Here is a 27997-nt window from a genome sequence, read left to right as displayed (position 1 = left end):
GCTTGATTTGAATAATCATTTTATTATGTCTACATATATGAAAACATCATATTGCATGCCATAGCTACATAAACAATTTAATCATTTATATCTAAGCCAATCACCAGATGATAAGGCAAATTTAATATATCTAGCCCTCAACGTGGAAGTATAAACTTGACAGTGAATTGAGAAATTACTAAGTTTAAGAATAGGGACTTCAAAACAATTGGGAAGTAGCTCTTAAAATCATCAAGCTATGGTCAACATCTATGAAAGCAATAAGACTGTCTTCTCTCAATAGCGACACAATCTGCCCGTCCTTAAGGCCCAGTTATTTGATATATAAAATAGGAAATCTGCTTTCTTACAAATGAAACATAAATCTGTCCTATAATTCATCAATACCATCCAAAAATTAGAAGTCAGGATACAGTAAAGCCACTTGCACAATCATGTTCGTTGCTGTACATTCACCATAGTCAAGGTATAGAAACAGCCCAGATGCCCTTCAATGGATGAATCAAGAAAATGTGAATTTACACACACACACACACACACACACACACACACACACACACACACACACACACACACACACACACACACACATTATTTATCCATGTGTTAGGAAAAGTGATGTTACATCATTTGCAAAGAAATGGATGGACCTTAAACATTATGTTATGTGTCATAAGTCAGATCCAGAGAGACAAATGACAGTTTTATCATTATTTGTAATTCATAAATATATATGCAAGCATATACAGGGTCATGGAACAGATCCACAACATACTTCCTAAAGTGTGGTGTAATCAAGGAAAGATTTAAATGGTCTAACTACTTTGAACAATGGACAGTCTAACAAAATGAAGACCCGGAAGCTGGAACATGGGTGCTAAAGAGGTGAAGTTAAGGGGAAGATGATAGATGAATAAAGGGTGAGGAAATTCAGTCATAATATTGAATGTATATATGTGGAAAATTGAGGGGATGGCTTGGATTGGGAGAGATAGGAGTGACATTGATCAAGATACATTATATACATAAATTGACATGTTGAATTGATAAAAAGAAAATGTGAATTTTTGAATGGATTAAAAGCAGTAATATAAATGAGACATTCAGGGAATTCTAGCCTTCGCGTACTGCATGGTTGTACTGAATTGTTATTCTGACTTTTCTTTTGGCTGCTCAACACTTCCAAATTTTTCAAACTGTGACTTTGAATTCCATATTTCAATTCATCATGGATTCTCAATTTGGTTTTGTGAAGCAGTTTAAATTGACCCTATGATATTCTTAATTATGAAATGTATAAACCATTTTCACATCTTTAATGCAATGCATAGTCTATTTTTGCACTTTCATTTTTGACCATTCTGTAGTTCAGAAGGCACTTTGCAGCTTTTCCAATTGTCGCATTTGTTTAATTAGCCTGAAGACCTTGCCATGCTGGTTTTGCCAGTTGTATAACAGTCTCAGTGGGAAGCTTGCAAATCCCTTTCCAGGATTTAAAAAAAATTATTTTGTAATTTTTATCCATCTTCATAGCAAAAGGAAAGACAGTAGGAACAAGACACAGTGGTGGGGGTAGAGGGACAAGGTACTGTGACAGTGGGAAGAAAGATGTGGTTACAGAGCAATATTAAACCAGTGGGTTGACAGTGGTTTCTGGACAAGAGTTACAAAGTGATTACAAACAGCAATCTGAATCCCAGACTTGAGAGAGGCAGACAGGTTTATGTGGAGGCAAAGAGGCCTCTATGAGCTATTTATTTACCTCAAAACTAGTATTACAATTGCCCACTAGAACCTTCTCAGCAAAGGGTTTGACATTGTTCCTTTAGAATCTTCTATTTGGGCCTGTACTAAATTTATAGCTGGGAGTGTAAAAGTATCGATCTGGTTACCCTAGAGATAGTATAGGCTGCAAACAGATGGATGTTTAAAGAGGATTTAGAGACAGCCATGGGCAATGGATTCACACAATGTTATTAGGAAGCTTTGGTGAGATGAGAGGAGTCAGTTGGATTTCTTTCCTTCTTCGAGATTGAGTGAATGCTTCACTGTACTAATGTGCTGTCATCAAAGTCACCAGTGGTAACTATTAATGATAAGCATTTAGATAATAGGAACCATATGTAATTATATTTTTATTTAAAACTTTACTCAGAGGCTGGGGGTATAACTCAGTAGTACAACACTTCCCTAGCACGTACTGGGCTCAATCCTGAGTTCCAGAAAACAAAAGAGGAAGTTATAAGAAACAATCACTCAGTGTTGAAATTTGAGGATGATACTGAGTTGATGGTGAACAAACACTTAGCACATTGTGTCTTCCACAGTTATGATTTCCAATGACAGTATTGCAATCAGGTGCTCCTGGTTTTGTGCTATTTGACAAGTGGTTATTTTCAGCAAGGAAAGAGAGCCCTGCCTTCCTAACTTAAGAGTGGTGTTGAAGCCTCATAATTTGCCTATGGGCCCACATTTTCCATCTACACTGCTGTCCCCTAGAGTGTTCACATTGATTTCAGAATGTTCTCTTTCTCTATCAGTCAAACAACTTTTTAGAAAAAGATGTAACTCTCTTGTGTTACTTCTTTGCCACTCTTAATATGGAATACAGATGCTATTTGTTTCCCATGATTTGGAATCATTTCAGAGTAAAGTGAATCTGAAGACAGGAGGGACTGCCCCAAGATTCAGGAATACTTGGCCTGTTAGGGACTTCAAATACTCAGAGAAAGCTTTCTGAATCAATTTCACTGGGGGTAAGGAGTGATTTGGGTATTGAATTCAGGCTATTGGAAGGAGTTTAATGCCTCTGTTGGTTTCTTTTTATTTTATTGGAAAGTGTCTGTAGGCAGGTGGAGGGCTGGGTGTTCAGTAGACTGACATCTTGTGATGAATTTCCTTACTAATTTCATGTGAATAGGACAAAACAGTTCTCTTTTATCCCCTTAGCCCTGTGAGTCTGTGATTTGAAGATTGAAATAGCTGTTTTAGAGGAAAGACAATTCCATGCAAATCATATTGGATGGAATTTCAGCTGTATTAGTGACCTGGTGGCTTATCTTTACTGAGCTCAGAAATAATGAGAGAGCAATGCTGTAGCCAAATTGCTCACTGGAGGCCTCTTTCCATGAAAATAGATATTACTTCTTTTTCCACAGCAATTGAGCCTTTGTTCCTTCTAAAGGCAGTTGTCACGAACTCCTCATTACCATTTTTCTTAATGTGAGAAGTGTAAACTACAAGAAAGCTATCATTTTTGAAAAGCTACGATAGCTCTTAGAAATGGTATACTAACGCCTTGTGTAGTGCTTTGGAAAGGCTTAATGTAGGGAATGCTTGAAATGTATCCTTCTGCCCTCCTTGGCCTGGAGTTGTCTTTCTCTAGTGACTTTTTCTTATAGTGCAAGCTTCCTAAAGGATTGAAAGACACTGCCTCTTCCCCCTGTCTCTCTCTAGCAATAGCAGAGCCACAAATCATTTTGCTAATTGTTGGAACACAAAAACAATTTGTATGTTGCTCTCTTAGGAAAGAAACAACCCAGACATGTTTATTTGAGTTCTATGTAGAATGATAAGTAGTGATGTTCATTATCTTACACAGATTTTGTTTATGAGGACTTTAACCACCCAAAGCAAAGCTGGAATCTGTGCTTGGATCCAGTCCTACCTCTTGACTCTTGAATGCCTTGCACAGAGTATATACTCAATAAATGATTTTAAATGAATGAAGTTAAATATAGATTGTTTAACGTGACATGTGGAGATGAGCAAATAAATATGAGTGAATATCCTCCAGTTGGTTTGCCTGAACTGGAGGTAAAGGAGCCAACTAGAGGGTAATTGTAAAGATAGAGCAATATATCAGGGCCCATAGTATGCATATAATTCATGTGTCAAAACCTCCATTGTAACCATTGTGGTTAATACAAAAATGCGGGGAAAATATAGAGCAATTGAGGGTTTAATCTGATCAATGTACATTATATACATGTATGAAATACCATGGTGAAAACTCTTTGTCTAATATATGGTAAAAAGAACAAAAAAAACCCAAAATGTTTAAATAGGGATACAGGTTGACCCATTGTAACAATGAGATGTACAAGGCACTATGTTGAAAAATGAACTTTACAATTTAGGTGGAGGTGGGACAGTGGAGTGTAGTTGTAGAGATGGGAGGGCAGGGATGGTAGGGCAAAACAAAGGAGGAGGCAACAATGCTTGATAAGAAATGTACTCATTACCTTGCTCATGTAACTAACCCCTCTGTACAGTGTTTTCACAATAAAAAAACATAGAAAAAGAAAGATCTCATGTTCTGAGGATATAGCATAAAATTTTATCCAGGAAAATGACATTAACAAAACACAGCTGTAATATTATAGAAGCTTGGGAAATGTCTTAAGTTTATGTATTTAAAGGGATGGTCACTGGCTATAGTCTATGGCCAAATAATTTGAAACAGAGGACCTGACAACACACTAGTGAACTTAAAAATCACTTTTGAAAAAGTGCCAGGGCTCTGGTTTCAAATTTAGCTGAAGAATGAAAGACAAGTTCAGAGGTTAGAACTTAGTAAGAACTAAAGCATCAAGAAACCTCTGAATCCTTGAACTAAACTGGGGCACTGAGCAAAAATATTTTCTCAGGTGTCATTTGGTTAGAACCTTGAACTTGGTGTGCTAATTCAGTCTTTACCACAGAAGCCATGCAATCCAGTTCAACCAATCTAACAATCTCAGGCTTCTGGTCTAAGTGGTTCGATATAATGTATAGAAGTGTCCTGATAAGGATTGAAATGTATTACGCCATCATCCATTGAGAGAATGAAGCCCTGTGAGCTCAGGTTGCTGCTGCCCAAACTGTACAGAAATGAATGGGAACAATTAAATTATGCCTAGTACATGATTATGGTATATAATATTTCCTAGGCCATGCCAAAGGCATTTTCTTTGAAATGTCTGATGGTTAAATGTCTAAGGAGTTCAAAATGGTCTAAAAGATGTTTCAGAGATCAACTCTACACCTGGCCACACATGCCTCCATTACATCCAGCAAGTAAAATAGAATTGATTGCCTCTGGCAGCAAAATGAATTGATTGACTACACAAAGAAAGCCTCAGAGTACCAATCACAGCTCTCTTCCAGTGGAAGCTTGGTTTGGTGGCTACCAGGGTAAATGTAACCACTATGAGCTGGATCTTTTACATGTACAGTCCTGGGGCTAAACAGAATATTTTCATTTGCTAATAACTTTGATACATAGAACTACTTGTCCTAACTTCTTAGTCCACAAAGCAAATCCTAAATGCCATCCATATACGAGCTTTTCATCAATTTGAAGATATTCTTTAGACCTCCTCCTCAGTTTCTCTTTTCTTTTTTTTTTAATCTTTTTTTTCTACTTTTTTTTAATAGTGAAAATACTGTACAGAGGGGTTACAATTACATGGGCAAGATAATGAGTACATTTCTTATCAAGCATTGTAGCCTCCTCCTTTGTTTCCTGTTTCCCCTTCCCATCCCTTCTCATCCTCCCCCCCTACCCTCCCACCCAATCATCCCTTCCCCCCCCCCCGCCTGCACCAAAGTTGTAAAGTTCATTTTCGACATAACAACTTGTACATCTCATTTCTCATTGTTGCAATGGGTCCACCTGCAGTCTCTCTTTTCTATAGACTAAATTTCACTCTTCTTGTCAGGAAAAGATTTCAATGTTTCTGTGTCCCTGACAAAATAGAGCATCCAGGATTGCCCCCTCTGTTGCTAATAGGGTCTTTTCAATGCAAAGTCCAACAGAACTATTACATCCCACATTCTAGACATCATATTTCATTTAATGGTGCCCCAGTTGGCTTTGGTTCTTTTAACTGCCCAAACTTCCCAACTTTACTCAGGCATGCTCAACTAAAATCGCTGCAGTTTTGGTCCATTAATTCTAGGTTACTTAGGTGATTTTTTTTTAATACCAATTCTACTTGACCATTATGTATAAAAATCCTGTTTTGTATGTTTTTTGATTGTAAAAATGTTGTACAGAGGGGTTACGGTTTCATGAGCAAGGTAATAAGTATATTTTCTTGTGTGTTCAAAATTGATTTGTTAATTATAATTGTTGGAAGTCAGTCACTGGTGACTTACCCCTGTAATTGTGGCTACTCAGGATCCTAAGATCTGAGGACCATGATTTGAAGCCAGTCAAGGCAAAAAATGTGTTCGACTTTTAAGCCAAAAAGCCATAAGTGGAAGTATGGCTCAAGTGGTCTTGAGAAAAATATTTAAGCCCAAAATCTGAGGTCAAGCCCTAGTATTGGCTTGCACACATATACTCACAGACACACAGACATACAGACACACACACAAACACACACAACAAAAACAACACATAAATTGGAGTTTTTACTTTGTTTCCAGTAAACATCGTACAGCCTTGAGGCCACTGTTAAAAGACCTGTATGAGTTTTGATTATCCATAGCTTAGTGTCACCTATAATTTTGACAATCTATATGTTTGCTTAACTTGTTAATAGAATGAAATAATACTTTAGGAAACATTTTTGTAATCAAAGAGCTCCTTTTAAAAGTAAGGCATTAGTGGGGCACTGGTGGTTCATGCCTGTAATCCTAGGTACTCAGGAGGCTGAGATCTGAGGATTGCGGTTCAAAGCCAGCCTGGGCAGGAAGGTCTGTGAGAATTTTATCTCCAATTAACCACCAGAAAACTGGAAGTAGTGCTGTGGCTCAAGTGGTAGAGCGCTCACCTTGAGCTGACGAGCTCCGGGACGGCACCCAGGCCCAGAGTTTAAGCCCCACGACTGACTAAATAAAAAAAGTAAGTAAGTAAGACATTAGAAATATTATGGCTAATAATGGAATTTTACTCATCCATCAGAAAGAATGACATTGGAGCATTCATAAGGAAATGGAAAAACTTGGTGAGGATGATGCTAAGTGAAGTAAGTCAGACCCCGAGAAACGCAGGTTGCATGGTTTCCCTCATTAATGGGAACTAGGATGTGCCTATAAATCTACAAGTAAGTACACTGGGGGTACCTAAGTGGTTATACATGAATTTACTGAAGTACAATAGAATCTATGGAGAACACAAATAGCATAATTTTTTAGAAAAACTAAGTCAAAGCCCAAAAACATGAGTACTAGGAAATGGGTACTTCAGCAAGAGGTGAGGGGTAGAAGAATGAGTGGGGGAAAAGAGTAGAATGCAGGCAAGCCTGCATTGTATATGCCACAGAATGAGAAAAATAAGGGAAGGGGTGAGTGGAAGCAAGGTAAAGATGTTGAAAGAGATGACAGATCATGTTGCATTGTATGCCTAAATTTCTTTGTTAAACAGCAAATATTCAATACATGACCTAAAATTTAAGAAAAGTGAGGGGAGGGAGACTGCAGGGAGGGGTCAAGAGGCATTGTATCCATAAACTATTGATTGACAACTGCTTTGCACAACTACTTAAGATTACAAAAATTGTAATAAATAAATTAGTTAACTTGGAGCATGCCAACAATAGAACCCTGTGAAGAGTTGTCTTCTAGGTTGACGCTCACTAAAAGACTTTTGTGAGATTATTGTATCGCAGTGCCTGTGAATGGACTCTTCATATCTCCATCCTGAATAGCAAGGGTTGTATACAAGGTTTGCTAAAGCAAGATGTACTATCACCATGGCACTTCCCAACTCTATCAAGTAGTATCTCATTTCCCAGGCAGTAGCAGTGTTCCATGTTGTTGTGGTTTGAGCAAAGTTTAAAAAGCCCTTATGTCCTACATAGAAAACATCTGTTGTCTGAATATCTTTCGGGTAAAGCATTCTTGTTCTGGGAACCAGGGAAGAAAGAGACCAATACCATCTTCCACCAAAAGGAATTTTCCATGGAGCATTCCATTCCCTAGACCTGGCTAAAGGACTCCAGCCTATGACCCTTGTCCTGTCAAAACCTATTTGAAAAAGACCTACAGGGAAAAGCAGACAGGTTCATGTGTTTTGTTGTGGCTGCATGGAAATGTGGTACTTTCCTAGGACATCACCCTGGGAGTAGCAGCCTGAGAACACCACAGCAGGCCATAAATCCTCTCCCAAATTACTACTTGGCTCCCTCCCTTATGGACTCCTCACAACCTAGCTCTAACTCCTTTTGTCCATTTTCTCTGAATAGCCCAATGGAGACTAGACATAACATGCTAATACTCATACCTTGCTTCTCTCTTCTATCAAGGAGGAACAGATTCCAATGAGCCAGGTAGCAATTGATAGCAGATAGAGGGTTAGCAAGGATTTAACTGTTGCCCTTCTAAGTGTGAGTCTCTGACAGTACCACCTGGATACCTCAAAGGACCCTTGACCCTGGTGGTTCTAACTGCTACATCCCCCATTTTGGTTCCTCAGATATCTGTCAGGTCCATGGATCCAAAGGTCCAAAATCATTTTTCAAGATTAGATTCTCAGGTAAGAGCACTTTCTCCCCCAACGCATGTGAGTTTTTCTCTGGAGGGTTGAGGGATGAGGGGCTTTAATTAAAGAAGCAGATCTGACGGTCTAAAGCAAAGACTTCATTTACATACAAGGGACATGTGGATTCAATGTTTTGAAGTTTAAATTAGTTCTGGAGAAGGGAAGATGCTGATGTCCCTGCATATCTAGGCTGTGGTGGCTTATTCAACTGCCAGTGTATACACTTAATTCTATTTTCACAGCATTTTTGTGAGGATACTCTCTTGGAAGAAAAAGTAAAACTTAGATTCCCTCGCCCAAAGGAAGTCAGAGTCATGAGAGTTAATTGGCTCTAAGTTCCCTTGAAAAGAAGTTCTACCCTGATTGTGTGGAATTATTCTCCTTGCATTTGAAATTACTCAACTGTTTATATTTACTATCCCCCCCTCCCTCTCCTTCCTCCCTTCCTCACCCCCCCCCCACCTTTCTAGTACTCAGGCTTGAATTCAGGGCCTCAACATTCATTGTGTCTTTGTCTTTTCATTTAATTCTGGATGGCACTCTACACATGAGTCACAGATCCACTTTTGGAGTTTTGCTGATTAATTGGAGATAAGAGTCTCATCAACTTTTTGGCCTGGCCTTTGAACTATGATTCTCAGATCTCACTTATTTAGTGTTACACGCATGAGCCACTAGCACCCAACTGCATGTGCTATTCTTAATTGCAGAAATGTGCAAATATTTCCCAAATTGTGTTGCTTATATTCTTGGTATATCAATAGAAAAGGAAGAGGTATGTGCAGTCCCTCTTCTCTTGAGCACTGGGAAGAACCTAAGTTGCCTGTTTGCTGAGCAGATCCATGCAAACTCATATTGGCAATACAATAGCCACAATCATGGGGCTTGAGTGTGTACAACACTGTACCATATCCAAACCCATCACACAGATATTAGCTTGCTTCCCCTTATATATAGCTTATAGCATAGACACAGAAGAAAGAATCACAGACTAACCACACTGATAACTGGGAAAAACCAAGAGATCATCCAAGCCATAGCCAACATGTTATAGGTGATAAAATTGAGCCTTATAGTAACTTGACCAGAATCATTCAGGAAGCTTTCAGCAAAGCACAGACTTTCGTTAAACTCTTCTTATCATACTCTTAGCCCAGAGACCTTTCAGGACTCTTGACCATATTAACAGCAAGCATAAAACTTAAATATAGGAGGCACCACCATCATTTCCTTTCATTACAAAAGCCTTTGAATGAAATATGTATGTACATGCACACACAGAGACACAGTTTGCTTCTCTCACATCTGCTAGGAAGCCTTTCTCAAATGTTCTCAATCACTGCATTTGCTACACCTTTGCTTATTCTTTTCTCAATATCATTAGCATGCCAAGAAATATGAACTTGATTTGATCATTTCTGCAATCCAGTGACTGGCACATAATGGTTATTCCAAATAAGTTAGTAAAACAAAGTGGAAGAGTATGACAAAGAGATGCCACCATCTCCTGTGTGGCCAAGGACAAGTTATTATGCCTGTTTGTGTTTCTGAATCCTCCATGGTCAAATAGGTGTGATGTTAATCCCTGTCTTAGTAATGTGTCATAGCAAAGGACCAAGCAAACTGCATATTAAGCACAGTAGATTCAAAATTGAAGGCAAAGCCTGTGATGAGATGCTAGTTACTTGAGATACGACCCATTCAGATGAGCCTGACATGAATTTGAGGACAGCAGAGCCTAGAATAGAAACTTGATGGTCTTGTGCTACTGCCTATCATGTAGTTCCTATATGTCAAAAGAACAAAGCAGAGATAGCCACAAGTTGTTAGGATTTTATAGAATCCAAGCCACAAAATATGATATGGATAATATGGCAGAAAACTGGGCTTTTGTGTGCATTTCCCAGGATTGACCTTAGAGTCCTGACATCATATTAAGAATCTGTCAATTCTTTGTCACATACTAGATGATAAAATAGAATTGCTTAGTCTTTTCTCTACTAACATGTGTATTAGTGTGTCAGACAAAGGGAAGACACATTTGGTATAGGGGAATTATGCACTTTGAACTAGTCACCAGCATTTATTTCCAGCTAAATATGATATTATGTGTAAGCAACCTCATCTCTTAGAATGTGTTACCTTAGTTGTCCAGTAGGGATAAGAATCACTGCTTTGCAAGTCTTTCCAGAAAGATAATAGTAGTCCAGATATAAATGAAGGCTTTTTGTGGAGGTTTAGGCTCAATTTAAATGTGTTTATCTAATTTTTGTTATGAAAGAAGTGATGCATGGTGTTGAGTGCAAATACCCCCAATTGGAATGAGTTGCAAAAGCCTTGAGAAGGCCTTTGAAGCAGGTGTCCATTCCTCCCTAATGAATGGGTGGGAGATTAGTTCATTTGGACAAGGGCACAGAACTGTTCTTATCTTGGGAATAGCAAGAATAGACAAAAAATAGACTCACATCTTTCAAGTGCTAATGAAAATAACAATGGAGAATCCATTGTGAGCTTGCCACACTTTATAGGTCTAAGTCATTTGGAGATGAGAAAGAGCTTGCTCCAAAGTTAGTTGCTGAAAATACCCCTTCAGGAAATTATATTCCTTTCAACCATCCTTAGCATAATCTAGTGCATCTGTTAGGAGTAATGCAGACTTAGTGAGCTGTTTCATGAATTCACACATGTTCGAATACAGAGAATCAGTCGTGATTGAAAATACAAACGAGTAGGTAGTTTCATGTGGATTGGCCAGCAGGGTGGTGCACTCCACTGCTAATTCAATGTAATCAGATCTGCCATGGAGCAAACACAGAAGACCTTGGGGGAGAAGTAGGGCTTTCCGAATGATTTCATTTTTCCCATTGTGTGAAGCAGCCAGAGGCACAGCTAGAAAAGTAGCCATGAGAGGAGCTATAATGAGGCCTTTCATTGTTTCAGACACATTTCTGATTGCTGAAAAGAGGGAACACTCCTTTCTAAGCAAAGAACTTACTATCCCTTGGTCAACTTTGGTGAAATATTGATTACATTTTAGTTACTTAAATTAACTTATTTGGAGAATATGGAGTAAAATGTTACAGTGTGCAATGTTTACATCTTGGAATGAGTAAAATACTAAATCAATGCATCCCTCATCTCACATATCTTACATTTCTATGGTGAAAAGATGTAAAAGCTACTCCCTTAGTAATTTTAAATATTCAGTGTATTATGAACTCTAGACATCCTGCAATGCCTTAGACCTCCAGAATTTATTCCTCCTTAACTGAAAGTGTAAGCAATTTGACCATCAACTCACCCTATTCCTGATTTACTCTAGTCACATATTTTAAATGATCTACCAAATTTTGGAGGACAACTTTAATCAAGAAAAAAAAAACCTAAATTAAGAAAGAAAAGTTCAGATCATTTTAAAGACAGGAAGTAATTAGAATTCTGTTGTCAACAGTTGTCACAGAGTTACTTTGGGTGAGTTTTGATGAACACATTGTCGCATTCATTATGAATCTTTATCAACTGGATACAAATGAGCAACTCAAAAACACTTGGAAATAGTGTATCTCTTAAGTAGGTTAAGCATCCCCTCTAAGTCTTGTCTGCATTTTAATATACTTACCACCTCCTTTTTAATAGTGCTGGGGAAAATTCAATCTGTGTCAGAGCATGTCTGAATAATACTTACAAATTCTGCTTCAGTAGTGCCAGGGTGAATGAAGCTGTGAAGTATCTCTTTGCATTACAGCTCTTCATACATCAAAGACTCTTTTTGAACTAGGTAATTATAAAAGGGGAAAAAAGCCATATTTTAGTGCTACCTGAGAGTTCTTATTAATATTACCTTTGAAATGACTAATTATGTTACCTGTAAGGATTGGAGGGAAAGAATTTATGTAACTCACTCATTAAAAAGGACTTTCACAAACTTTGATCCTTTCTATCCCTCCTCAAAGCTGCCCTTTATTTCCATCATTACATTGATTTTTAGTTACAATGTTTATGCTCAAAAATGCTTGATGACTGTGACACATTCTGATTCCATCGTGCTTCACCAAATTGACAACTTGTCTGTTATAAGGATTTTGATCATGTGATTTAATTATCCTTAATTTTTGGGTAACGCACGTTGGCCATGTGTCCTAAGAGTTGAGCAAGATTTCAGCATTGCCTCTTCTTCAACAAAGTGAAAGAGCTAATAATGGGGAGGAGGAACCTGGACAGCCTTTTCTGTGCACAAATGTTGACTCATAAATATACTTGGTAGCACCAAGCTAGCAACCATATAGCAACCAAGGAAAAATCCTGCTCAGCTATCTCATTTGTGCATAGAAAAACAGCATGTGCTTAATCTCCTCACAACAGTTAGGCCACATCAAGGGAAGGTGAGTATCAGTGTATCCAAACTGAAAGTGATGGTCAGTGCTGCACTCCCTGGAGCTGGCAGATCACATCTGGATCACAATACCAGAAGTTAGAAGAGCCTAGGTAATCAGGAGTCCCTCTCAAGAGACCATAACATAGTGACAGAATGCAGAACTGGAAGGCAAGTTGGAAATTTCTACTAAAGGAATGAACAAGCTAAGTATATGTCAGCCTGTAGAAAAGATAGCACCATGATGCTAACCAAAATGAACTCCAACATGTGGACACCAAAGGTTTTTCTTTGTTGTTCTCAATGTACTATGTGATTTCTTTTCTCCTTTTTGTCCCCACCCCCCCTCGGCCATGGTATATCCACTGTTGTCACTGTATTCACTTTTGGTACTCTGGGTTATTGTATATATATTTATCTGAACTAGGGAACAACAAAATGGTGAGACGATTCCCAGGACAAAGGGAGAACCTATGTAACAGTGATACTCCCAAGACAATATTTGGAAATGACCTGTACAACTTGGGGAGGGGGATTGGGAGAGAGGGAAAGAGGGAGAAAAAATGAAGGAGGGAGTAACAAGTTAGACAGTAAATGCAATCACTACCTTACTTATGTAACCCCTCTGTACATCACATTGACAATAAAATTTAAAAAAAAAATAAAGAAAAGCAAAAAGGTAGAGTTGCTGTTTTCTGAAGCCAAAGGCTTTTCAAGCCAAAAGAAGAAGAGGAACATTCCATACAGTGCCACAGTATGATGTGTAGATAGAAGATCCTGGCAGGTAGGCATTAGCTTCACAACCAGGCATAATAGTCTGATCCAACTATCTTTATAGGTTGAGATTGGCTGCTTTAGCCAGTAATGAGCTCTGTATCCCTGGCCAGAAGCCAAAAAAAGGCATGGCTCTTTGTATTGCAGATACACTTCAAGAACTGGTGTGGGACAAGAATTGGACCTAAGTTCCTGAACAACAACAACAAAAAATACTAGGCCTAATAAATCAACACATAAGTACTTATAAGGGTCTACTCTATTTAGTATGAAGAAAGGGTTTGGTTTTCTAAGTGCTCTGTTTTTCCTCACCAGGAGATGACCCATTCCTGGCCTGCTCCGCTCACTGCCATGCACACTCCTGGACACTCTGAGCAGAACACGTTTTCCATCCCAGGACAGGTCAGTTCTCCTTTCTCGTCCATTCTTCTTTACCTGCATTATGCCACACTTCTCATTTGATTCAAAATGGAGAAAAAATAGGGCTTGGGTGTTCTAGAGAAAATATAGAGAAAAATTCAGATTAAAATTTGGATTAAAAATACAAATCTATCTAAGTTGATAGCTAGATAAGTATCTAAATAAATATCTGGATAAATCTAGATAAGATCTAGATTCAAAATCTAGATAAGATTCTGGCAAGGTCTAGATAAATCTAGATAGATATCTAGCTAGATATCTGGATAAATCTAGATAAGGTCTAGGTTACAAATCTAGACAAGATCCAGATAAGATCTAGATAAAAATCTAGATAAATATCCAGAGAAGATCCAGACAAAAATCTAGAGAAGATCCATATACAATCTAGATAGAAATCTAGATAAATATTCAGAGAAAGACCTAGATGAAAAAATCTAGTAAATATCCAGAGAATATCTAGATAAAAATCTAGATAGATTTAGATAAGATCTAGATAAGGTTGAGAGATTTCTAGATAAAAATCTACATTTTTCTCTTACCGGAAAAATGGTACTAGAGATATACTTTTTAAATTAAAGGAGTCTTTGGGGGGCATTTATTTATTTATTTATTTATTTGTTTGTTTGTTTGTTTTGAAAATACCTATAGAGGGTTACAATTACATTTCTTATCAAGCATTGTTCCCTCCTCCTTTGTAAGAAAACCTTTACATAAATATTGTATGGAAGACCAAATATACCCACAAGCTTGACATTGAGAAAAATTGTGGTCCTGGCTCTGCTAGATCAATTACTGGAGAGTGAGGTCTGCTCCCAAGCAAACAGATGGTTACAAGCCAAGGTACCCTATGGATAGAAAATTTTCTGTCTGCTATATCTTCAATAGTTTTTTCTACTGATAGCTCTTGTATATAGCTTTTCCTTCTCTAGCTTCCAGTGATCATTTATCACCATTAGTTTTCTTATTTTTCAATTCACATTCATTAATAATATGAAGGAGTTTTTTTTTTGCCATTGCTGGGTCTTGAACTCAGGGCCTGAGCACTGTCCCTGAGCTCCTTTTGCTCAAGGCTAACACTCTACCATTTATATGGTACTGAGGAATACTATCCAGGGTTTCATGCATGCTAGGCAAGCACTCTCCCACCTTCTCAGCCCTATGAAGGAGTTTTATTGTAGTAATTCCATAGGTGCAGCAGGTTCTAACCAACTTGAAGACTAATGTCTATTTTAATAACAAAATTTTAAAGAAAAAATAATTCTTTCCTTCCTTTCATCTATATATTCAGAATGCATTTGCTGAAGAAATAAAATGCACATACAGTTAGGAATGGAAAAAGCAGATGAAGAACAAAACAATATACATTATAAGGGATTTCCTAGAGAATACACAAATATCAAAGAACTATATGACCCACCCCTGCAGAGTTGATGATATGCTCACCATGAAGCATGGAGGTGGTTACATTGCAAGAATAAGGAGTTTCTAACAGGTAGATAAGGACCCATGACAAGAACATTTCATGTAGAAGACTAGCACAGTAGATAAGGAATTATGGTATGATCCTTTGTAAGTATGAGGTTCCAAGTGGCTGGATTAGACTTTTTCTGTAGGACTAGTGGAGAGAGATAAACTCTAGATAAGTGACTATCTTGCTGTGAAAGACCCTGGAAGGTACTCACAGAGTTTGGATTTTATGAAAGGAGAAATACCCAATCAGATCTGTTATTTGTTCTGGACATAATTGTAATAATAACTCTTATTGAAACTGTATTCAACTATCCCCCTCTCCTTTGGGAAGAATCAGAACTAAAGACAACCTTTACTCTCACAGTAAGTGACACACTGTGTGTCATTCCTACTTTCATCCCCATTGTCCTTCCTTAAGGTACCTGCGCTTGGTATCCATCTTTTCAATTTTATTTTTTAGCATCTTCAGCAAAGAAAGAAAAGCATCCATTTCAATCATTGATTCTAACACTGTCACCTGCAGTGTTTTCGGCTACATTTTAGAAATGTAAAGATGGTTTCTGCAAGTTGCAATTTTGACTTCTAAGTAGCTACAGTAGAACTGGTTGTCCAAATGGGATTTTGAAGTCTGTATATCATTTAAAGTTAGACATGACTTGTGTTTTCTTCCATTTATCGATGTTACCTTCCACTCCATGACAAAGGTAGAAAGAAACAAGTGGAATAAATTGGTGAAACTAGGATGACCACGCATATTAAATGCATATTAAGTACATAGTAACAGGTGCAATGATACCATATGTCTCAATCCACTCTAAATGCTTCATCTACAGTAAACTCAAGCCTCACTACAACCAAAAAGGGAATTTGATTACCTCTGATGTACAGAAGAAGAAACAGAGTCACATAGTAATTAAGTAATGTGCTTGAGATCCTCTGGTTAATAAATGAAGAATGTTCGTATTGAGAGCCAGGTGTTCAAACACCAATGGCCATACTGTAGCTCATTGTGTCTTTTTTCGGGGGCAGGGGGTCCGGTCGTGGGGCCTGAGCTCTGGGCCTGGGCGCTGTCCCTCAGCTCTTCAGCTCAAGGCTAGCGCTCTACCACTTGAGCCACAGTGCCACTTCCAGCTTTTTTTCTTTTTGCTTATGTGGTGCTGAGGAATCAAACCCAGGGCCTCATGCACGCAAAGCAAGCACTCTACCACTGAGCCACCTTCCCAGCCCTCATTGTGTCTTTTTTCACACAAATTTATATAGAATTTCTGTCAAAACATTACTTTCTCCAGTATATATGTGTAACATGGGTAATTGCCACTTCCTACAAGCTTGTACCTATACTGGATATCACTAACTTTGTAGATACCGTTGCTTTTCTTGTAGACACAACACAGCTTGTCAAATGGGGAAAAGGCCTGCAGACAGGATGCATTTTAATCTTGTTACAGATACTTCATTTTTTCTTGTATATACTGGATTTGATTGTTGGGGATAGAAGGACTTTATAATCCCAGTGGAATTTGCATGTGAAATAGTCCATGATTTTGTAAATTTACAATAACAAATGCAATTGAATAATTATGAATGGATGTTCTCTTGCTAACTGAAAATACTGTATTTGCTCATAGAGAATGGAAATTCCCACAAGGAAGAGAGTGAACTAAGGTTGAACACAATTAAGGGAACAATAATGCACCTGGGGAAATTAAAAGGAAACAACTCTTGGAGCAGAGATTATCAAATAGTGGTCCATATGTTGTTTGTTTTTGTGCCAGTCCTGGGGCTTGAGTTCAGAGCTTGGGCACTATCTGTGAGCTTTTTTTTTTGCTTCAAGCTGGTGCTATACTACTTGAGCCATAACTCCACTCACAGACTTTTGACTTTTCCTGCTTGGGCTGGCTTTGAACTGAAAACCTCAGATGTCTACATCCCAAGTAGCTAGGACTACAGTGTGAGCCACCATCACCCAGATGATTTTTATATGTCTAAAGCCTCAAATTTTTCAAAAAGAAAAAAAAATGTGTTCATCTGAATAATGTGAGAATAAATATAGAATTTAAATTTCAGTGCCCATAAATCAAGATTTCTTGGGATGCACAGATTGAAGTCAGACTTAAAAAATGTACTACATGCATTAATATATAGTTTATGAACAATTCAGGTGTATGAATAGAATATATCTCCTCGGGGCTAGTTATTTTGGAATATTACATTGGTGACACAAAGAGATGTGTCATTTGTTTGGATTTCAGATTTAAGTTACTTAGCTTAATATTAAAAACCATATCATGAATATATAACATCAATTACTTAAAGTCAGTGACTAATGTAAACTTTCTGTTGGCTTCAAACATCATTGCCTTAATGCCACGCAACAGCCAATTTTTTGAATCCAAAGTCAAAAATACCTGTATAAAGATTTTTAAAAGCGGGATTCCAAGACCAGTAGAAAAACTGTTTCACTCTCTGATCACACACTGAGTTTTATTGACTTTAGAATTTGCCTTTCTATTTCCTAAAGGCATATAAGTCCAAACATGCCATGTCTTTGTTATTCATAGAAACCATGTAGAGACACTATTTTGAAGAGTAATTCTTTTCTGACTTTTATATATGATTTAACCGTTCTTTTAAAAATGTTACATTGGCATACATTAGCAATATGCAGTTGATCCCTTTCATCCCACTTTCATTCCTCTCCTTCACCTCTCCCCTATTTAGTGTGGATATACATATATGGATATAGAGAGAGATAGATAGATAGATATTGATAGATAGATATGCACACTCATGTATATATATTTCATAGATGTGTATGATGTAACATCACAGATATGTATATGTGTGGACATATATACATATATATGTGTGTGTGTGCGTATATATATGTATATATATATATATATATATATATATATGTATAAAGTCAATCAACCCTCTTCACTCACTGTATGTTTCTTTTCTCTATTCTTGCTGATTTCCTGCCCAGTTTATGTTCATGTACCATTACTATTATTATCATTATCATTTTAGTTTATATTGTACAAGTAAGCAAGAACATACTGTATTTGGGTCAGCTTGGTTTATCTAAGTCAACATAGTTTTCTCTAATTCCATCTATGTTTCTGCAAATGGAATAATCTCATTTTTATTCTAGCTGAATAATAATCCATTATATATATATATATATATATATACATGTGTGTATATATAATATTCTCTTTATACATTTATTGGCTCTTGATAACAATTTTACAAGTATCAGTATCAAGTATTAAACCATGCTGTACCATGATGTTATGTTGTAATTATGCCCTTAGAGGCTTAGAAGATAAGTAGATTGTTTACTTTTATGGTAAATATCATTGACTTTTTACTTTTTAAGTTTTAACTTGTATCATTTTCCATGGACACTTATACTATAAGATTTTACAACTCTATTTCTTCCCTATAGTTATACTACTGAAAATATTTCCCCTTCCTTTCCATCTGTTATTTTCTAAAGGGTAGAAATTGGATGGCCCAGGTTTTTAGAGTTCTTTATCAAAAGACGGTTTTCTATCAGTGATGGTACAAAAGCTTTTGAACAGCAAAGTGCATGGGCTCAATGGTAGCTCTTAAGCTAAAAAGCCTTTTCTTACCTGTTATTTATTTGATGGAGTAGTGATCATCTCACAACACAAATCTGTTGGGAAGCACAGTTATGCACAGTAGATTGAACAGTTCAGTTCTGATTAAAGCACAATTGCAAAGTTTAGTTTATTTTTGAGACAAAGCATGCTGTGTTTATATTAGGGAGTAACAATCTTAAACTTCATGAATAGATTATTTGAGGCAATAAATGATATAGATAATTCTACTTACTGTTTAGGGAGACTTCTGGGGATAAGACCCAGTGCCTTGTATATGGGAGGCAAAAGCTATATCCCCAGGCTATGACTTCAATTGTCTCCAATTTTAGAAAGCTTACCCTGAAATCCATACAAATTTTTATTGGACTTATACAATACTTAATGTAACCTGAACATCACTATAGTGCCAGTTTTTTTTTCCTGCGATTTTGGCACAGTTGTGCCAAAATCTCAGGAAGCAGTATGAATGTAAGTCTAGTTTTCTCAAAATACTGAATACATTGTACAAAGAATAACTCTCAAGTCAAATTCAAATCGCCTTAAATAACATACTACAACATACTTCAAATTGTTTTTTGTACTTCAGCAGATTTGTAATGAAGTTCAAAGAACAGTTTCTTTACAAGATGAGGTACAACCCCTTCATAAGAGTTATACTTATGATAGAATGTTGGAGTGGTTTCTATAAAAGGGGGAAAACAGTATCGCTTTTTTAATTTTAAATTTGCAGTTACATAATTAAGGTAATGAATAAATTTCCTCTATTCTCTTCTTGTTTTCCCTTCCCAACATCCCTCCCTCCCAAGTTGTATATAGTCCATTTCCAATATAGTATCTAGTGATTATAACTGCTGAATTAGTTCACCTGTTTTAATTTTTTAAATTTTTTATTTTTTAGTATACTTAGTTCACCTTTTGACCCATCATTTCTGTACTTTCCCTCTCTTGCCCCAAATCAGATAAACTTACATACAAAACAGAAGGTACAGAAATAAAAAAACCATGACAAAAGAGGGGAAACAGGAAAAGAAGAACCACAAACAATAAAATAAAACCCTCTTGTTTCCATTTCTTGGAATTCACTTCAATCACCATCATTTTATATGATCATATGCACATAGCTTTTGAGCCCTTGTGATCCTCTCCTAAGAATATCCTCCTGTGTTCTCCCTGTGTGAATGTTTAGAGTGCTTTAATCATGTCCAAGTGTAATTATTTGTCTTTTACTATCCGTTGGGTTTACTTGTAGATTTATAAGCACTAATTCTAATTATTACAAATGAGGAAAACCATGCAGCCTATGTTTGTTTGGGTCTGGATTACTTCATTTAGTATAATTTTTTCTAAGTCTTTTCATTTCCTTATGAACCGGACAATATCATTCTTCTCTGATGGAAGCATAGAATTCCATTGTATATAAGACTACATTTTCTTGATCCATTCGTTCACTGAGGAGTATCTGTATTGATTCCATATCTAAGATATGGTGAACAATGCTGCAATGAACATGGTTATGCTGGTGGCTTTAGGGTGGTTTGGTTTGTGGTCATTTGGATAAATGCCCATGAGTGGTATTGCTGGATCATAGGAAGCTCTATAGGTATCTTTTAAGGAACAGCCATACTGCTTTCCAGAGTGTTTGAACAAGTATACATTCCCACCAATGGTATAGTAGCATTCCCTTTTGGCCACATCCCCTCAAACATCTATTATTTTTAATTTTCTTGATAATGGCCATTTACTGGGGTGAGGAGGAATCTCAATGACGTGATTTGCATTTCTTTTATGGCCAGAGATATTGAACATCTCTTCATATGTCTATTGGCCATTCTTATTTCTTCTTCAGAGAAGTCTCTCTTTAAGGCTTTAGCCAATTTATTAATTGAGTTGTTTCTTTGAGGATAAGTTTTTGGGAGTTTTCATTTTTTGAGCTCTATGTATATTTTAGATATGAGGTCCTTGTCTAATACATAGCTGGTAAAAGTCTTTTCCTATTTTATGGGCTTTCTATTTATCTTGCTAGCTATGTCCTTTGCCATGTAGAAACTCTTCAATTTGATACAATCCCATTTATCCACTTGTTCTTTTATGTGTTATGATTCTGGAACAATATCTCTTAATTATAGTTTTAGTTACGATTTTACAAAAGCCATGATCATTGTTTGTTTGAACTTCCTCTGAAACATCATTGCCTAGTTAAGAAGTTACACACCAAGAGATCATATATGTTAGTCATTCTTCCCAAATAGATACATCTTCCCTATAACACGAATAAAGTGGCCATTACAATGCTGTGGCAGCAGCTTTGAATAACAAATATTTGTTCTTCAAGTAGAGTCATAGAATGTAATTTATGGAATTATAAACAGTCATTTCCTGTTTACAAAGAATAGTCAAATTACATCTGCAGAAATAACAGTTATATCTTTTGTTCCCCTTTCTACCATTTCACTCATGTTTATGTCATATGTTCTTTCTTATAGGAATCTCAACATCTGACCCCAGGATTCACCTTACAAAGTAAGTACTGTTTTTTTCATTACTTTTTAGTTCAGGCATCCATGTTCTCTCCTCCTTTACTTTTCCCTCTTTCCTACTTAATATAATTAAAGTATGAAAGAATGAGGGCAAAATTGATATTTTGATATATCCATCTACTTTCTTTTAAAATCTGTTATAACAGGAAACCAGGAAATGAACTTGAAGGGCTACATGTTTTGAAATGAATTTAATACTGAATAATAATTTGACAGTGGAAGCATGGGCAGTAATGGTGTCTGTTCTTTTCAGAGTGGAGTGACCCAACTAGCAGAGCTTCGACGAAGTCAGTATCATTTGAGTTGTGAGTACTTGGGTTTCTAAACCACACCTCTTTAGGGCTACTTGCAAAGGAAATAATACCTCAATGTTGAGCTTGTTCCCTCTTGTTCTTTCCTGTTCCTTGAGAATATGGACAATCATTGTAGTGTGTACTTTGGTTAACAGGAATAATCAGATTTCCTATTCTCATAATCTCTTTTGGCTGCCATAACAAAATACCACAAACTGGGTAACTTATAAACCACCAAAATATATTTCTTACAGATCTTGAAGCTGGGATATTAGAGATCAAGGCACCAGTAGAAATGGTATTTGGTGAGGACTCACTTCATCATAGACAGCATATTCTCACTCAAACCTTACATAGTAGAATGACAAAAGATCTCTCTGGGACTTTATTTTTAAGTACTAATCCCCATAAGGATTCCATCCTCATGATGTGCTTGGCTCCAAAAAGGCCTTCCTTTAAATATTATCACCTTGGGTTGACAATTTTAGCATAACAGTTTTCATCGTGAGGCACTGTGATGTAGACACTGGTTGGGTCAACACCTAGAATAGTAAACCAATCATTATGTTAGTAAAAATATCTATCTATACAGTTTGTTTTCTACCTTTTGACAAGTTACTTATCATCATATAACTTTAGAAACAGACATCTGTATATAGTCATCTACTTTTGACTAGGAACATAAAATGTTCCTAGCCATGTTCCTATCTAACATGAAATGTTGTATTTCCTGTTATAACTAAGGAACCTAATTAATGCCCTATTATTTGTAGGTCATATGGCATCTGTATATTTAAGAGATAAAAGAAAACATTACATGGTAATCTAGGTTGAAATTAAAAAACCAGGGACTTGTATTTCACTCAGCAGTGTCTCTATTTTTTTATTAATGTTAAGTGAAGGAGGAATTTGCAGAAACTAATTTCCTCAGATTAACTATTGTAGATTTCTTAATATCCATTTGCCCAAGAGTGTACCAGGGGAGTCTTTCTCTCATGACTTCTTTCATTCCTGATAATAAAAAATGGAAGTTGACTTTTCTGTATGAGTAATAGTACATACTTGAAATTTTTCAAAATGAAATAATTTATGACACTCAAGTAGCTTAATGGCACACTTGAAGCAAATTGCTCACCTTTTGGAAGATCACGAATAATTGCATAAGACAAGTGGGAATGTCTCCCAAATAGCCTGAGATTCTGTGAAAGCCAATGATGTTTCTACTATATATTTTGTTGTAGTGCTGAATCAAAGGCCCACAATCCTCACCCCATCACCAGACCCAAGGCTGAATCTGTGCCTTCTAATTCAAATTTCAACTTCAACCATCAAAAATCCTCAAGACATATACTAGTTATTGCAAGTAATGGAAACCATGGGACCTATGTTTCTTTGGGCCTGGCTTACTTCACTTAATATAATTTTTTCTAAGTCTTTCCATTTCCTAACAAATGAGGCAGTATCATTCTTTCTTATGGAGGCATAGAATTCCATTATACATATATATCCCATATATGTATATATATATATATGATTATATATGTGATATATTTATATATATATATCACATTTTCTTGATCCATTTATCTACTGAGGGGCATCTGGGTTGGTTCCAAATCTTAGCTATGGTGAATAATAGTGCAATAAACATAGTTGTGCTGGTAACTTTAGTATGGTCTTGTTTGTGATCATTTGGGTAAATGCCCAAAAGTGGGATTGCTGGGTCATGGGGGAGCTCTATGTGGAGTCTTTTGAGGAACCTCCATACAACTTTCCAGAGTGACTGAACAAGTTTAACAGTCCCGCCAACAATGCAAAAGGGTTCTCTTTTGGCCACATCCCTTCCAGCTTCTGTTTTTATTAGAGTTCTTGATTATAACTGGGGTGAGGTGGAATCTCAATGTTGTTTTGATTTGTACTTCTTTTATGGTTAGACAAGTTGAGCATTTCTTCATGAGTCTATTGGCCATTCTTATTTCCTCTTGAGAGAAGTCTCCCTTTAATCTTTAGCACACTTATTAATTGGGTGGTTGTCTCTTTGAGGATTTGTTTTTGGAGGATTTAACTTTTTGAGTCCTAAGTATATTTTAGATATGAGACCGTTGTGTGGCTAGTAAAGATCTCCCAGTCCGTGGGCTTTCTACTGATCTTGCTAGCTATGTTCTTTGTCATGCAGAAGCTCTGCAATTTCGTGCAATCCCATTTGTCCAACCTTTCTTTGATTTGTTGGGTTTCTGGATCTTTATTAAGAAAAATTTGGCATTTGCCAAGGATCCCTAGTTTCTCCTGTTCCTTCCTGTAATGTTTTCAGAATGTCTGCTTTTACTTCGAGGTTTTTCATCCATTTGGAGTTGATTCTGTTGCAGGGTGATATATAAGGATCTAGCTTTAGTTTTCTACAGGTGATTAACCAATTTTGCCAGCACCATTTACTGAAGAGGCTATCTTTCTTCCATTCTATTTTTTAGCTCCCTTATCAACGATTAGGTGGCTATAGGTCTGTGGGTTTATTTCTGGTTCTTCAGTTCTATTCCACAGGTCCTGAGGTCTGTTCTTGTGCCAGTACCAAGCTGTTTTGATTACTATGGCTTTGTAGTAGAGTTTGAAGTTTGGTATTGATATTCCTCTAGCACTGTTCTTTCTGCTAAGGATTGTTTTTTCTATTCGGGGTCTATATGTCTAGGACAAGCCCAAAAGGTCAAAAGCTGTGAACATATGTCCATATAAGAGGATGCTAAGCAAATTGAACCCCAAGATAGGGACATAAGAGGTTTATCTTTCTTGCTATTGTTTTTAATATACTTATAATGTAGTATATGATTTTTTGTATGTTCTTCCCCCATGGTAAAACCCTTGTTTTCACTGTATTTGATTCTGGTGCACTGCATCTTATAGATACATTTTTCTAATTTAGGGAGGGGAAGGGAAATAACAAAATGCTAAAATAAGGATACAGGTTGACCCATTGTAGCAATGAGATATACAAGACACTATGTTGAAAATGAACTTTACAACTTCAGGGGATGGGGGGAGGATTTGGTCGGGGAGAGAAGAGTGGTAGGGGATAAATAAAGGAGGAGGTAGCAATGCTCAGTAAGAAATGTGCTCATTACCTTACTCATGTAACTATAGCCCCTCTGTACAGTATCTTTACAATAAATATATATATATTTAATTTTTTAAAAAAACTCAAGAGAAAACATGAAAAGGGGATAAATTGGAAACATGTTTGGAATTCTTCATTTTGGATTTTCCATTAATCATATAAATGAACTGACCCTATCACTTGTTATTCTAATAAGTGGTTCATTATTCTTTTTTAATTTAATTTTGTCAAGGTGATGTACAGAAGGGTTACAATTATATACTTAAGATAAGAAGTACATATATTGTCAAACATTGTTACCACCTCCCTTGTTTTTCTCCCATGGTTTATTATTCTTTTTTTTTCAGTCATGGGATTTGAAGTCTGGGCCTGGGCATTGTCCCTGAGTTCTTCAGCTCAAGGAGAGTGTTATACCACTGGAGCCACAATGCCACTTCTGGTTTTCTGGTGGTTAACTGGAGATAAGTGTCTCACAGACTTTCCTGCCTGGGCTGGCTTTGAACCATGATCCTCAGATCTCAGCCTCCTGAGTAGCTAGGAGTGACTCTGTGAGTCACTGGAGCCTGCTTTATTATTCTTTTATAGTGAATTTTGTCTTCTTGCCTCCAATTCTACTTCATTTTACCTCCATTTAAAACAAAAGAAAACAAAATCAATATATGTTTGCAAACACTAAAAAGTATAAAATTATATTTTCCAGTTGTAAAATGGTTTTGCTGCTAAAGCATGAATGAATATCAGGCTCCCAGTGTGAAATATGCTACTTTCCACATACACTATAGCATGCAATTTTCAGTAGTTTATAACTAACAGAAATAAACTCGTCAATGGTGTTTTATAGTTAGAGGCTACATTTCAGAAAACAGTACTTTATAGCACTGCAGTATATAGTACAGTCAATAAGACTTAAATTGTCTATAGGAAGTGTTGGTAGAACTAAAAGGCACTGAGTCTATTTTATGAATGGCTTTCTCCAATTTGGGCTGCTTGTTCTAAAGTCCAACCACTGTCCATTAGATTTGGGGTGGAATAAGTTCTCTTCTTATGGTAGGGTATGGATTTAACATAGGATAGATTGGTTGTAATAAAGTTTTTATTTTTAGCTTCTAAATAATTATCAACTCACTCTTACTCTCCCATCCTTCAACACAATGTGCTTTGAAGTCAACTCCTAGAAGTTTCCATTTGACAGGGTAATCTACCAGGTAATTAAGAACACTCTGACTGCAGAAAGACTGCTGAGCCTGGAGCTTGGTGGGAAGCTGCCCCCAATTCAGCAAGGTGGCTCACCCAAGGCCAGCAAATGCGTGTGGCATGCTCCCTGCTGCTTAGTGAACTGGAGAGAGATTAGAGTCTTGTAAAACAGAATCCCTTAATTGCTGGGACAGTCTATGCATTTTCCTCATCATGGCATTTTTGCTTTGGCTGACGAAATGCAGAACTCCTATTTCAGTGTGATTGTTTATAAGGACTGCATGCATGAACACCCAGGTGAAAACACTGGCCCCAGTGACTGAGTACAGGCATCAACTGCACAGGATCCATCTTTATTTTATTTTTGACACTTGTCTCTTCCTCTGAGCCTGACCTGGCCTTTGGCAGAACTGCATGTTTTCCTATTTAGTTTACTTTGCTATGCTAACATACATAGCTTTCTATTGGGTGTGCATAATCTATATCCTATATCCTCCAAGTAGTACTTTAAATGCCTGTAAGGCAAAAACACTGGAAAAGGAAAGTTGAGAAACTGGATTTGAGACTCATTCTGTGGCTTTTATAATTGTGGGGGAGAACACTAACCTACCTCAGATGTAGGAGGTATGAGTTTAAATCACAGGGCAACATATCTTTATTTAAAATGTTACAGATAAGTTCTTTGAGGGAAATTAATGAGTGTATCCATATGGGTATACACAAGTATTTGTAAGAATTCAAGAGTAAGCAAACTGTTTAGTAATTACATGTAACAACATTAAAACACATTTACATTTAATTCTTAATAATTTCTAGGAGTTATCCAGGCATGGTGGTTTAATTGTGTGAAACTTGTTCAGGAGGCAGGCATTGAGGAATCATGGGTTCAAGGACAGCCTGGACAGAAACATTCCTGAGGCTGCATCTTGACCAACCACTAGGTGTAGTAGTCCATGACTGTCATCCAGTTGACCAAAAGGGAAACAGATCATGGTCCTGGATGTTCCTGGCACAAAATAAGACCTTATCTGAAAATAATAAATCCAAAATGGGATTAGTGGAGTAGCTCAAGTAGTAGATCAGCTACTTAGCAGGCATAAGACCCTGGACTCAAGCCCTAGTACTTCCACAAAATAATATTAGTAATAATTTATAGATAATGTAAGACCTGTCATTCACCCTGACTACATTCCCTCAGTCTCTACCTCTGAGAAAGAACTGTTATTGCAGTCTTTGAAAAGCCTTACTCAGTGACCATATGCTGGATAATGCTAGCTACTCTTAAATAGGAGAAGGGGAGAATCACAGATTCAGTCCAGACCTAACAAAAAGTTAGTGAGACCCTATCTCAACCAATAAAGCTGCATGTCATGAAACATGTCTTTCATCTCAGTTATGTAAGAAGTATGAGTATGAAAACCATGGGTTAGTTTTACCTGAAAAATAAAGCAAGAGGGCTAAAAGATATGGTTCAAGTGGTAGCTCACCTGTAAACCAATCTCAAGGCCACGGGTTCAAGTTCTGGTACCACCAAATAAAAAGAAATAATAGGAAAATCCTTCCCCAAATCTTCTAAATTCAGTGGCATTCTGAGCCTCTAAAAATGCTGTGTCCACCAGGAAAGAGACTGAGACATAAGCTTACGGAGATCAATTTGTATTTCTCAGAGTTTTAGAATTATACATTTATATAGTAATGTGGTACATCTTTTATTTTAGAGAGGAAATTA

At 36.9% G+C, this 27997-nt stretch overlaps 1 protein-coding gene across 5 annotated transcripts in view; it reads left to right on the top strand.

Moving 5' to 3' along the window:
* The window catches only part of Aff2 (ALF transcription elongation factor 2), a 484064-nt gene that overhangs the window by 306050 nt on the left and 150017 nt on the right, over positions 1-27997 (top strand). For 3 of the 5 annotated variants that reach the window (XM_070039608.1, XM_070039612.1, XM_070039607.1), the window contains 3 exons: positions 13932-14018; positions 21622-21658; positions 21929-21980. In XM_070039608.1, coding sequence (XP_069895709.1) covers positions 13932-14018; positions 21622-21658; positions 21929-21980 — 176 coding nt within the window. The remainder of the gene's footprint in view (positions 1-13931; positions 14019-21621; positions 21659-21928; positions 21981-27997) is intronic. The other 2 variants (XM_070039611.1, XM_070039609.1) reach the window with 1 other exon arrangement.

The sequence above is a fragment of the Dipodomys merriami genome, unplaced genomic scaffold (genome assembly GCF_024711535.1).
Source record: "Dipodomys merriami isolate MVZ:Mamm:240054 unplaced genomic scaffold, mDipMer1.0.p SCAF_3, whole genome shotgun sequence".
NCBI lineage: Eukaryota > Metazoa > Chordata > Mammalia > Rodentia > Heteromyidae > Dipodomys > Dipodomys merriami.
Note: the sequence above shows the minus strand (reverse complement) of the source record. Positions and strands in the feature narration are given on the sequence as shown.